General features: G+C 38.3%; 1 protein-coding gene across 8 annotated transcripts in view; it reads right to left on the bottom strand.

Annotated features, from left to right (window-relative positions):
• gria3a (glutamate receptor, ionotropic, AMPA 3a) overlaps positions 1 to 12,723 on the bottom strand; it is a 56,181-nt gene that overhangs the window by 9,749 nt on the left and 33,709 nt on the right. For 5 of the 8 annotated variants that reach the window (XR_008642976.2, XM_055198928.2, XM_055198932.2 and 2 more), the window contains 2 exons: positions 4,853 to 5,100; positions 3,991 to 4,105 (listed from right to left, as the gene is read on the bottom strand). Coding sequence is in view for 7 of the 8 variants with exons in the window: in XM_055198928.2 (XP_055054903.2) it covers positions 3,991 to 4,105; positions 4,853 to 5,100 (363 nt within the window). In the remaining variant the exon portion in view is untranslated. Of the gene's footprint in view, positions 1 to 3,967; positions 4,466 to 4,852; positions 5,101 to 12,723 lie in introns of those variants that run through there. The other 3 variants (XM_055198934.2, XM_055198930.2, XM_055198933.2) reach the window with 2 other exon arrangements.

The following is a 12,723-nucleotide window of genomic DNA, read 5'->3' as shown; positions in this document are numbered from 1 at the left end:
CACTCGGTGAGTTTCACGTCTTTGTAAACGAAAGTTTAATGCATTTTAGGAAGGATTGTTCCAGTGCACTTATGCAGCCATTGTAGAGGTAGGGGATGATATAACAGAAACCAAAAATTGTCGGGCCAGCATCATATGTTCAAATTTTAGTCAAGACCGTTCTATTTCATCATAAACAATCCGAAAACAGGGCTTCAAATGCAAAACACCGAACCTGTCCTCCAATGAAATATTAGAATTCATATTTTATTTGTCTAATCTTAGTATTTTAATTGGTAGACTGAGTAACTTAAATAGGCTAAAATAGTTTTCATTCATTTAAAGTATATTTAAAAACCATGAAGCCGCACTCTTTCACTAATCTCTAAGTATCTCTAAGGGTGCTTTTACATCTGTAGTTCGGTTTATTTGCTCCTGGCCAAGAGCAAAAAAACGATACATCGTAGCTTTTTTAGCAGGTTTGGTCCCTTTTTTACCACACTGATTGCTCTGATCCGCACCAGTTAAATGAACCAAAATGCAGTTATGTGATAACATCAACATCACTCATTGGCCTTATCCCATAATGCACAGCGCAGCTGACTACTGCAGCTGGTTTAGTCCAAAAAATGTGCAGTACTTTTGCAGTTAGGTCTGTTAGATCTCGGATCGCCTTCTCACCACAAACAAACCGCTCCAGAGTTCGTTTGAAAGCGTACCGAGACCACCTCTTCAAGGATGTCTCGGTCCGCTTGTTTGGTCTGCTTTTGGTGTGCACCCAAGTTCGATTGCTGCATTCTCAACTGCCCAAACGAACCGCACCATGTGAGCTATCGAACATTGGTACGATTTAACCGAACTAAATAAGGCAGGTGTGAAAGCACCCTAAGTGTTCTTGTAGCTCAAGCTTTGTTATTGTGTAATAGCGACCTCTAGTGATGGAAATCTACATACTGTGGCTTTAATTTATAAGCAAACTTGTCTGTGACCTGCTGCAGAAGATCTAACTATTACTGTAAATCATTGTGATTATCATATGTCAAATTTGATCGTTAGCAAATCCTTATTACAGTAGAATAGCCAGGTTTAAATGTCCAAAGTAATTGCATGCTCTTATAAAAGCGTTAAAGGTACATTCCACTTTTTTTTTTTAAATAGCTATGCTAAAAGTGCTAGCCCCATACCTGGAGATCAGCTGAATGAATTCCAAAACGGTAAGAATCAAATGTTTTACTCTAGGGGAGCTGGAAAATGATCATATTTTTAAAAAAAAGTGGAATGTCCCTTTAAAGTAAATATATTCTCGGTGTTTAGCGTATTTCGCTGTGCACTACAGTTATTGTATGGTATATTGCCGGAATTGCTGAATAACTCCATTCATGCATTTTGGATCAATAAATGAGACACATGCAGTTGTGATGTCATAACAGACTTTACACCCTCTACCCAGCATGCTCAACTTATCAGTGTCTGGACTAGGCGGCCATTTTGGTCTCAGAGCACAGGAGGCATTCAGGGCTGAAAGCCAATTACTGAAATGAACATGTTTTCGAGCACAAATCAGGGATGGGGGGCTGCCTGGCCCTCATGATAGGCTGAACACAGGGTGACCATTCTGCAGGCACAGGGGCTGAAAAAGGCCATCAATTCATTCAGAGTATGTGTCGAGTATGTGTTGTGACTGCAGATGTAATGCATAAGGGAATGTGATGAGTTTGTGCTATTTTGTGATCGTCTGTGCATTCGTATGCTAATAAAAAAAAAACGCACCAGATCTCCACATGTAATCTTTCAGCTGTTTAATTTGCGAGAAATTGTGAATGGAGTCTTTTATTAGAAATCTCGCGTTTTCCTGTGATGACGTTTTCCTCTTTTTAATCACACCATCAGAGGCTCCATTGACTTTTTCTTTACAATTTAGAAGATAATTTATAAAGAAAGTTGACGGCTTTTAAAGAATTTATTGTTTAACAGCCTTTAGGGGGTCGCACACCGGACGAGAAGCGCAGTGCCGCGCCGCGCCATGAATCTAATAACATGTTATTTTCTATGAATGTACGCACACCGGCGGCGCTTGTCCGCCATGATTCTGGACACTGTGCAAATACCTGCCACTCACATAGTTTAACATCAACTAAGTAACAACATATTTGTCCCAAATCGTTAGTGATTAACAATGGCTGCTAACGTAGACATTTTGAAGTAGACGCTGAACAGTGTTGAGGGTAACGCATTACAAGTAACGTGCATTACGTAATAATATTACTTTTCTGAAGTAACAAGTAAAGTAGCACATTACTTTATAAATATACACACTAATATTTGAGTTACTTTTTTAAAAAAGTAACGCGAGTTACTTTTCAGTTTAATGAATGTGATTTAAAAAATTTAATAATGCACTGAATTAAACTGAACGGAGTGCGTAATTCTACGTGACTACATGCGTACGCACGAATGCCTGAGCAGGAACAGTTTGAGTCAGAAATGGAGATGGCAGGCCAGAACTTGACATTTTTGCGATGGAAATATGCAATTTCTGAATGCAGAACTTCTCAGTCATAAAAACACCTACAAGGCCTGAAAGAGATCAAGCCTCAGCCAAGTAAGAAAAAGTAACGCAAAAGTAACTTAAACGTAACGTAAGTATTACTTTCCATGAAAAGTAACTAAGTAACACAATTTGTTACTTTTTTGGGAACTTAATATTGTAATGCATTACTTTTAAAAGTAACTTTCCCCAACACTGCTGACTAAGCTCCGAGTTGTCCTAGGCGCGACGTGGAGCTGCGCTTCTCGTCCGGTGTTCGACCCCCTTCAGGGGCTGTTTACACTTGGTATTAAGATGTGTTTTCATCGATCGGATCACAAGTGGACGAGAGAGACACATCACGTTTACACCTGGTATTTAAATCCGTCTCTTCTGTTCACCTTCGACCGCTTCTGTCCTGAATACTGTGAGGGGGTGGTCTGTCGAGACGGCGGGCGAGTCTCTCCGCTGTCATTTAAACGCGAGCGGGAGTAATGATGAGTTTATATGGATGTGAACTAATATCATGTCGGAGTCCGCTGCTTGTGTTGTAAGTAAACATGCTGCACAGTGTTTTGTACATGTATATGTTAGAGCTTGCTCTGAGTTTTCAGTGCAATTGATGAAATAGGATCGCGCAACTTTCAAACGCTTGCAAAATGAAACTGCGGAGATTAGCCGCTTTAGTTTTATTAATGAAAGGCTAAAAATAGCGCTGTACACCGTGTGTTTGCGCAAGAAGTCAGAAAAAACGTAATACATTGTGCTCAGTACCTCAGATTAGATAAATGTGCGGAGAGAAGGCGGTTGCATGTGGCTATTCGAACACATTCGTGTGCGTTTACACTACGAAAGCAATCCGATCGAAAGGGGTTTCGACTAGCTCTGAATGTGGTTGAAAGTGGTCGAAAGTGGACGAGCTCAAAACGTTTTGAACACCGTTTACACCTGGCATTAACGTCCACTTGTGATCCGATCTATAAAAACGCATATTAATGCCAAGTGTAAACAGCCTCTTAGTGTTACACAGCTGTATTTGTTGCACTGTCCACTACATTTCCAACCTGTCCACAAGAAGCCTAGTGGATTTTGTTTTTCTGTTGATAGCCCTTGAATCCCTACAGCCCTCGTACAGACTAAATGACACAGATCAATGGAGAGCCACAGAGGTCCAAGCCTATTCCAACTAAAACAAATGGTTTCCTATGCCAAACAAACCCATGAGGAAAATACAAGAAGCTACTGTAAGTTGCACTCCTCGAGACCCCGACTTTGACTCTACGCACCACACATCTGCCCACCCAGCCTTTATTCCTCTCCTCCTCTGCTATCTCTCCTCCATTAAGCGAGTAAGGGTCACCTCAGATGATAGTTTGCCTCATTACAAAACATCATTAGAGTCTATTACGATGGCGCACATTAGGTCTCGGCCTTGCCGATTATTGTAGCTATGATGTGGTTGTCTGGGTGCGATTGAGGCTGACCTTCGAGTCCCCTCCCCCGCTGCCGCATTCTCCCTTGTCGTACCACCATTTATTTTTCAGCTTGTCCAGGAGGCCCTGCTCGTTCAGCTTTAACACCGCCAGGTTAACTGCACTTCTTCAAATGGTAAAACATAGCTCGTGAGAAAAAGAACAGGTTCGTGAGAAATCTAATAGCAACTAGTCGTCGCCTTTGTTAGGGGTCAGTACAAGAGGAGAGACCGGTTAAGCCGTGGTCAGGCCGTGGTTATTCGGTCGGGCTGTTTGTTTGGTTAACTGCGTTAGCTATACCAGGTACAGACAGAAGCGTGTGTGCAGAGGTGTATGTGGTGCTGATTTTACGGACAGAAATAGAAGGAGAGGAAAGAGAGAAATGGCAGGTGAGTTATGGGATAGATGCAGGGGTAGATTTTAAGGGAAGAAAGAGCAAATGCATGGTAGCAGGCAGTACAGCGCCAGTGCAGAGAAAATGTAACAACTACAACATTTACAGGACAATCAGCATAGACCAAAGGACAGAAGAGAAAATGAAAACAGGGTAGGAAATCAACAGCAACAGGCATCACAATGTAAAAAAACAGTAAATTAACAGGTTAATTGTCATTTCTGCAGAAGATACATTAACATCACACATAAAACTTGAACGCACAAGACAAGGTTACCTTATCGCATACCGCAAAAGAGAGAAAGAGAGAGTGAAAACGCCAAAAGTTTTAAAGGGTTTGAGGTAGAAAAAAGTGAGAAGGATGGAAAAAGGAAGAAAAAACATGAAGCAGAAAGAGATGCAGAGAGAAAGAGAGATGGTGGAATCAGGGTAGGTGGAATACTATAACAACAGAGAAAATTGTTATATTATTCCACCCACCCCAATGCCGACCCTTTGGGCGTGGCCACGCCGTAGCCCTTGGAGTCCAGGTTCCCTCCCACCTTCATAGTGTCACATGGCTTTCTTTGCTCGATGTATTCGTTCATCGTGGACTCGAGCAGGAACGCAAACTTTCCCTTTGACTTGCGCACACGAGCCACTCCATCCGGGGTCGTTTTCACAAACACAGACGGCTCGGCAGACTTCATATAAGACCACATCTTTTCATAGACGGCGATCTTTGAACGCTGAAAGGAGAGAGGAGTTCAAATAAATGGATGCATAGAGAGACAGAGAAAAGAGTTATCTTCCACATATATTAGCTTTCACAAGCATATAATACAAACTTGCCAACATTTGTTGACTGTATTATCAATTATATGGAGTGGGCAAATGGTCAAGGAACCTAAACTAAAATCAAAGACTTTCAAGCTTAAGTTACTCAATGAACTAAATATCCTAGACCCAATTTATTCGTACACCGAGCGTAAATTATGATATGGCACATGGAGTTGGTGAATGTTTATGGCGATATTGTCTTGAAGGCCAGTGTCGGAGATATAAATTTAATGGGCAATGTGCATACAACTACAAGGACATCATTTACAGGTTGTATGCAGAGGGATAACTATGAAAATAATCTTCAGAACCATAGTAAAATACATTTATGCATTTGGCTGAAGCTTTTATCGAAAGCGACTTACAATGCATCCAAGGTCACATTTTATAAGTAATTGAGAGTTTTTTTTCAAAGCCCTTGTACTCAGACAATTAGGTTTAAAGAAAAGTCTCCATGTAGACCTATGTATATACTGTATAGTACAAAAGAGTGAGAGCTTTGTACATAAATACATATCTGTACATACAGTCACGCGTGTCCTTCTTACTATAATGTAATTTCCAGGAATGGCTATTATAAGGTTGGATAATTGTTTAAGCATACTTTAAATGAGTTTGGCATTAAAAGTCCACTGTGTAGATTTTTAGCGGCATATAGGGCTCACACCTTCTTTTCGAAACGCATAGAAAAGCACCGGTAGCCGCCATAGGACAAACATGTCATTGTCATCGAAACAACATAGTAATAAAATGCACTTTATTAGGGTTGTGCCGAGAGACAATAGTATCGTGTATCAATGATTGTCAGACATATTGCTAATCAGTGGCGGGCGGTGACGACTTTATTCGACGGCGCTCGATGCGAAGTTCTTCACAGCATGTATGTAGCCCGTCATGTATGTGTTTCGTAATTTTAAAATATGTGTTCTGCGCATTGAAAGATCCTGTGTGCATCACGTGTCTTGTCAAAATAAGTTCCTCATGCAGATGCGTCTAAAGGGTTTATGATAAAAGAGATGCTCACGTTTGCCAGATACTCACATAATCTCATGCGTAATCAGACTTAAGGGAGTGTCTTGCGTGTATTTTGTGAATGCTAGTGTCTCTTTTATCAAAAGCGGTTTCTTTGACGCGTCAGCAACTTTTAATTTTCCGTCGGTCTTCGTACACAATGTAACTACAGAAGAGTGAAGGTTTAAATAGGAATAAATTAAAATATCTGTTTTTTTTTGCGCGATGCTAATTGTCTAATCAGATTGAATGGATTGTGCTAAGCTATGCTATAAGTGCTAGCGCCAGACCTAGAAATCAGCTGAATGGATTCCAAAATGGTAAGAATCAAATGTTTAACTCTAGGGGAGCTGTAAAATAAGCATATTTTCAAAAAAAGTAGAATGTCCCTTTAAGTGACTTGTCATAATTAAGTAAAAAATGAACAAATAAGTAAACTACTGCCCTGCCCCCCAATACTATCATGTAACCGTGATCTCACATGCTGACGATAGGACAATCTCAAAATGGGGCATATCGCTCAACATTACACTATATAGAAAAGTTTGTCCATTTAGGGCTACTGTAGAAAAATGGCACCAACTACCATGTAAGGGGACCTGCGGCGTATGTAGATAAAAATGGTTCATTCTAAGGTAACAAAACCAATACAGTTCATTATGTAAGGTCTTTATACACCACTGATAATATAGTTATGTATTTTATATTGCTTTTCTGTTAAGAGATCCTTCTAAAAGTTACACAATGCACCTTTAAAATCAAATCTTCAAACATATGCTACCGATTTTTCCCTTATCTAGTGTAATTATAAAAATGCATGTTTATTTTGTAGCATATGTGTTATTGTGACCATCTTGAACATATTGTGCATGCAAAAAAATTCTCACATTGAATATGCAAAGGAAGATATAGAGAATATATTGATAGAGAGCTTACAGCTACAGAAAAACAGATCTTTGAATGCCGCTTTATTCAAATCCATTCATATCTTGTGGATTTGAGGCCATTCAAAGCTAAAGCTTCATAAACCAAATATTTTTCTCTGTGGCCATCTCTTGCGAGAGCAGCTATATATGGCCATGTACTCTACTGGGCAGGATATCTCTAGAGAAAACACACACCTACATTTACTAGGACAAACACACACACACTAACGCTTTTATAGGACACAGATCTACGCACATAAACCCACACACGTAAGTAGGTTACCTTGACCTCTAAACAGCTGGTGTGTGTGTGTAAATGTGTGTGTTACTTTTTCCTGAGAGCTTTTGAGGAACAAATTAGAAATGGTTTGTAATAACTCAGACACAGCTGTGGCTGTAAAACAAATCTGCAGCAGAAATGAATTTGCTTCAAAACAATCTCCACATTATACACTTAAACTCTATTCAGTATTGCCTTTGCACGACATGAATAAGGCATTGTGTGCACCTTACCTTTGTACAATTTTAATGCTATAAAATTGGGAATTTTTTTAGCTCAAATTTAGCATTTATGAAAGGTAAAATATTTTTGCAATTTTATATAACGCATACATTTTTGTTTTAAAGGGGACATTTCACAAGACTTTTTAAAAATGTAAAAAAAGCTTTGGTGTCCCTAGAGTACATATGTGAGGTTCTAGCTCAAAATACCATATAGATAATTTATTATACCATCTTAAAAATTTTCACTTGTAGTTGTGAGCAAAAGTGTGCCGTTTTGGATGTGTCCTTTTAAATGCAGATCAGCTGATCTCTGCACTAAATGGCATAGTATAGATTAAGGGGTGGTATTATCCCCTTCTGACATCACAAGGGGAGCCAAATTTCAATGACCTATTTTTTTCATATGCTTGCAGAGAATGGTTTACCAAAACTAAGTTACATTTTCTAGGTTGATAGAAGCGCTGGGGACCCAATTATAGCACTTAAACATGGAAAAAGGCAGATTTTCATGATATGTCCCCTTTAAATAATAACTGACATATCCCAATTAGGGGTCACACAGACCCCTAAACAGCTAAAGACTCTAAAGAAGGAGTTTTTAAACTGGGATATGGGGACTCCCAGAAGGTTCCCCAAAGGGTCCCATAAAATTTAAAGAGGAAAAAAGACAAAGCAGAAAATTGTGAAAAGTCTATGTGTAGCCAATTATTTAAGATTGTAAACAATTTGCTGTCACTATTACTATTTATCTAATTACATTTATTTAGTTTAAATGTTTCTTCATAAAAAATATGGATACATATTTTAGGAAAGGGGTCCCTCGCATTCATCATATGGGGGTCCTTGCCATCAAAAATCACTGCTACAAAGCACTGGTCTTCAACAGGAGGTCCTGGGCCTCTTGGGGGTCCATGGTGATATTCGAATATTGTTTGATTTTTTTTCATAAATTAGTCATCAAACAAAAATGCCATAATAGGCTAAATGTAAACTTCAAACATGATTTAAATGATGGGCATAAAGTTCTCATGATAAAATCTATTTAGTAAAATTACAATGTTAGGTAGTATGTTAACAATATTAACTGTGTTTACCAAAAGTGATTATTTTCAAATCTTTGGATTTACATATTAGGCTACAGTCTTAATTTTTATGTACTGGTGGTCCCTGCTCCTCCTCTCTATCCATTAAGGGGTCCTTGGCCTGAAAATGGTTAAAGAGTTGAATTATATTCACTATGTTAGCCTAAGGTATGAAAGTCACTTGCATGGTGTTTAATTGCTGCAATAAAGAACTATGAACACAAGGTGGAGACTATCCATAACATCTCTCTCATCCCTCTTAGTCTAACCATACCTTTCTACAGATCCAGTCTGCTAAGAGATGACAACTCAGGTAAAGAAGAAAAGCAAAAGATCATCCTTTTCAAGTGTTATTTCTCTTCATTTCTTTCTATTCTAAAATGACAGTGAAGTGTTAGTGACTGTGTGTGTGTATATCTGCATTCACACACATTCAGTGAACGTAATCATGACATTAAGGCAAAATGACAAGATGATCTCATCAGCAGTGCTGGATCTGGGTCATCCTAAAACTGCCCCGTTTCCTGTCTGCTTAAACACACACATTCACAAACACACAATGTCCCTGAGGCTATCTCAAATGCAAAGAGTATCTGGCTGAGGTTCAGTAAAACATTTTTGTGAAAGATGGAGGTTGCACTGCACTGCTTACAAAAGGGCTGCAGGTTTGGTGTCGGGTCTAATATACCTCGCCTTGCCGAATAAATCAGTATTAGTGTCTCTGCAGAGACTGTATTACATTGCCACTGGTTTGCAAGACAATCAAGTTTAAGTGTCTGCTAAAGTTCGAGTTTTTATAGCACGGCAAACTTTTTCTCAAAAGACACATTTTGAATGCCTTTCTGATTTGACAGAGCAAATTCATTTTGTGAAGCACTATACTGTATTAAAGTAAATACTGTGTGTTAGATATTGTTCAGACAGGCAGAATTTTTTTTATTATTTTGATGTATCGGACTCAAATCCTTTTAGTTTTTAAAGTAGTATCCATTTAGTAGTCAAAAAGCCAAATTAAATCCTTATAATTTTTAAGACCAAACCCAACCTCATCCATGTGGGGTTTAAAATCACACTCACTGAACAATCTGATTAATCAAATCAGATTTCATGTGGCCTTTATCATGAGAGTTTAGCATTGTGGTAAACTTATAGACATGAGCAGAGGCAAAAAAAAAATTATTTGCCAAACATTTACTAAACTACATTCTGATGCACAATATTGTACTTTTCCATCAACTACATACAAGTTGTTTTTACCTTTAATACTAAAAAGGGATAGGTTAGCGAAAAATGAAAATTACCCCGTAATTTCCTTACCCTCAAGCAATCCGAAATGCATTATGTACATCATCTTTCAGACAAACACAATTTAGGTTACTTTAGAAAATGTCCTGGCTCTTCCAAGCTTTGTAATGGTAGAAAACAGGGTCCACTACCTGTAAGCCCAAACAGTGCATCCATCCTTCACAGAAGTTCTTTCACCAGAGAGTTTGGTGATGTGTAGTGACGAGCGTGGAGACAAACAGAAGAGACTAAAACAACACCAGTCATAAATAGGAAATGTCTAAACCAAGGATTTTATAAAGAAATGGCAGATATATGATAAGAGGATATTGAGTTATCCCTATCTGTAACTCAAAAAAACTGACAACGCACGGTTCTTGCAAGAGTCTATTCTCACCGGATCTTTCTTACAAAATCACATCGATTACACTCAGAAGGTCTTTATTAACACACTGGAACCTTGTGGATTACTTCTCTTAAGGATGGATGCACTTTATTGGGCTTGAAAGTCGTGGACCCTGTTTTCTACTGTTATTTTTTTCTAAAATAACTTAAATTGTGTAAATATATAAATAAAAACATTTATCTTAAAATACATATCTTGGATGGCTTAAGGGTGTATAATGGGACATACCAAAATCTGACTTTTCCATGTTTAAGTGCTTTAACTGGGTCCCCGGTGCTTCTATCAATCTAGATAATGTGAAAAAGATCAACCCAGTAACTTAGTTTTTGGTAAACAATTCTTTGCAAGCATGTGAAAAATTAGGTTATTGAAATTTGGCTCCCTTTGCGATGTCAGAAGGGGATCTTATTACAATAATAATCTGCACTATCCAACCACAGCACTGCCATTTAGTGCAGAGAGAAATAAAGTGAGAAAAAAAATAATTTTAATTTCAACAAACCACCATCATTGTGATCAGTGTCTGGATTTCATCAGATCATTTTGCATTTTAAAGGACACACCCAAAAACTGCAAATTTTTGCTTGCACCTCAGGGCTCCAGACTAACTTTTTTAGGGGCACACACCGTAAATCAACATGCTAATCAAATAATGACATTTCTACAAATTTCCTCTGCATTACTAATAAATACTTTGATGATAGATGCAGAAAGTACAATGTGCTGTTTCAAATTCAGTGACACATCACAAAAAAAGGTCAAATTTACTGGTCACACATGTGCGACTGAATGTGAAATTCAGTGGCACACTCTAAAATTTTGGTGTCTGGAGCCCTGCACCTACAAAGTTGCAATTTTAAAACGTTATAATAAATTATCTATGGGGTATTTTGAGCTAAAACTTCACAAATGTACTCTCGGGACACAAAAGACTTATTTTACACCTTAAAAAAGTCTTGTGAAATGTCTCCTTTAAATCATGTTTTTTTTTTAAAAGTGACACCATGTAATTTTTCGCTGAACTACCGCTTTAAGGCAATTTTTTATATAAACTTACAATCTTAATTCATACATAAATGTGATCTTCTTTATAAATGACGGCGATTATCTTGCATATAGTTCCCTGTATTCACATGCGGTGTTCGCGTATTTACCTTTCTTTTACTGTGTCTATGGTATTTACATTACAATCCAGGATGCTAAAGCAGTCAAACTTGCTCACAGTGTAAAACCAAACCCTATTCATTCACCAATCAGATCCGAGCGTTTCTCTCTTCTCTCTTCCTCATTTGCTGCGTTCCGCTGTCACTCGCGTGACGTATTACAAAGCGGCAGACCTAAACTCTTTGCCTAAACACATCAGTTTATTGGATTTGGAGCGACAATTTTCACACAAAAGAGAGGAAAAACAAGCGCCATTGCGGAAAATCCTGGTGGTGAGGGAGAGAGAGACGATGCAACAATATTTGTTTGGAAAAAGGCAAGGAAATACTTCTGGTCGTTTCTCAATTGGAAGGCTGCAGCCTCCGGAGGTCAAATATGCAGGCTGCATACGTCATCAAGCCTTGTTTATTAAGGTAAACTGAGCATTACATTCGCAAGTCATAAGCATACTGCAACAATTTACGATTAACTAAGTATAATGGTCAACTTTATAATTGTTAATATTCTGAAATAAGACAGTATTGATGACGTATGCAGCTTAGAAATACGACATCCGGAGGCTGCAACCTTCAGATTGAGAAATGGCTTCTGCCACGGCGAGTTTCTCATCAGAAAGTTGTAACATGACTGCGTTTCTCCCTGTTGTCTCAAAATGTTGATCGTTTAGCGTTTTAAATGTTTAGTTTTTAGTTTAGTTTTAAGGTTGGCCAGTTCCTTTCCTTTGCGACAGTGCTGCGGAGCTTGTGGCCTCAAGGGGCGCTAGGCGTGAAAAATACATGTCTAGCACCCCCTAGTGGCCAAAAAGTTCCATGGTGTGCCTTTAAATATATAAAAATATATTATATGTTTACAAATGAAAGAACAGACCCTCTGCTTTCAAAAATAAAGTTTCATCCCATCTTCATTTGTTCTCTTTTTATCACCTCTCAAATATGGGTAGGTTTTTTTAACAAATAACAAATTTTGAACAGAAAGCTGAGATAATTGCATTTTTGTAAAAATCAGAATGATGATCAAAACATCCAGAGTTTTTACTGTTTCTGGATAAGTGGATGTTTTAGTGTTTTATACGTTTGGAAAGAGCGCCACCTAATGGATAATAGCGGAAAGATGGTTTGCCGTAAAAACTCGTTATTTGCCGGGAAGCGTTTTCTC

This window comes from Misgurnus anguillicaudatus, chromosome 22 (assembly GCF_027580225.2).
Source record: "Misgurnus anguillicaudatus chromosome 22, ASM2758022v2, whole genome shotgun sequence".
In the NCBI taxonomy this organism is placed as follows: Eukaryota; Metazoa; Chordata; class Actinopteri; order Cypriniformes; family Cobitidae; genus Misgurnus; species Misgurnus anguillicaudatus.
The sequence above is the reverse complement of the archived record's forward strand: the minus strand, read 5'-3'. Positions and strand labels throughout refer to the sequence as shown.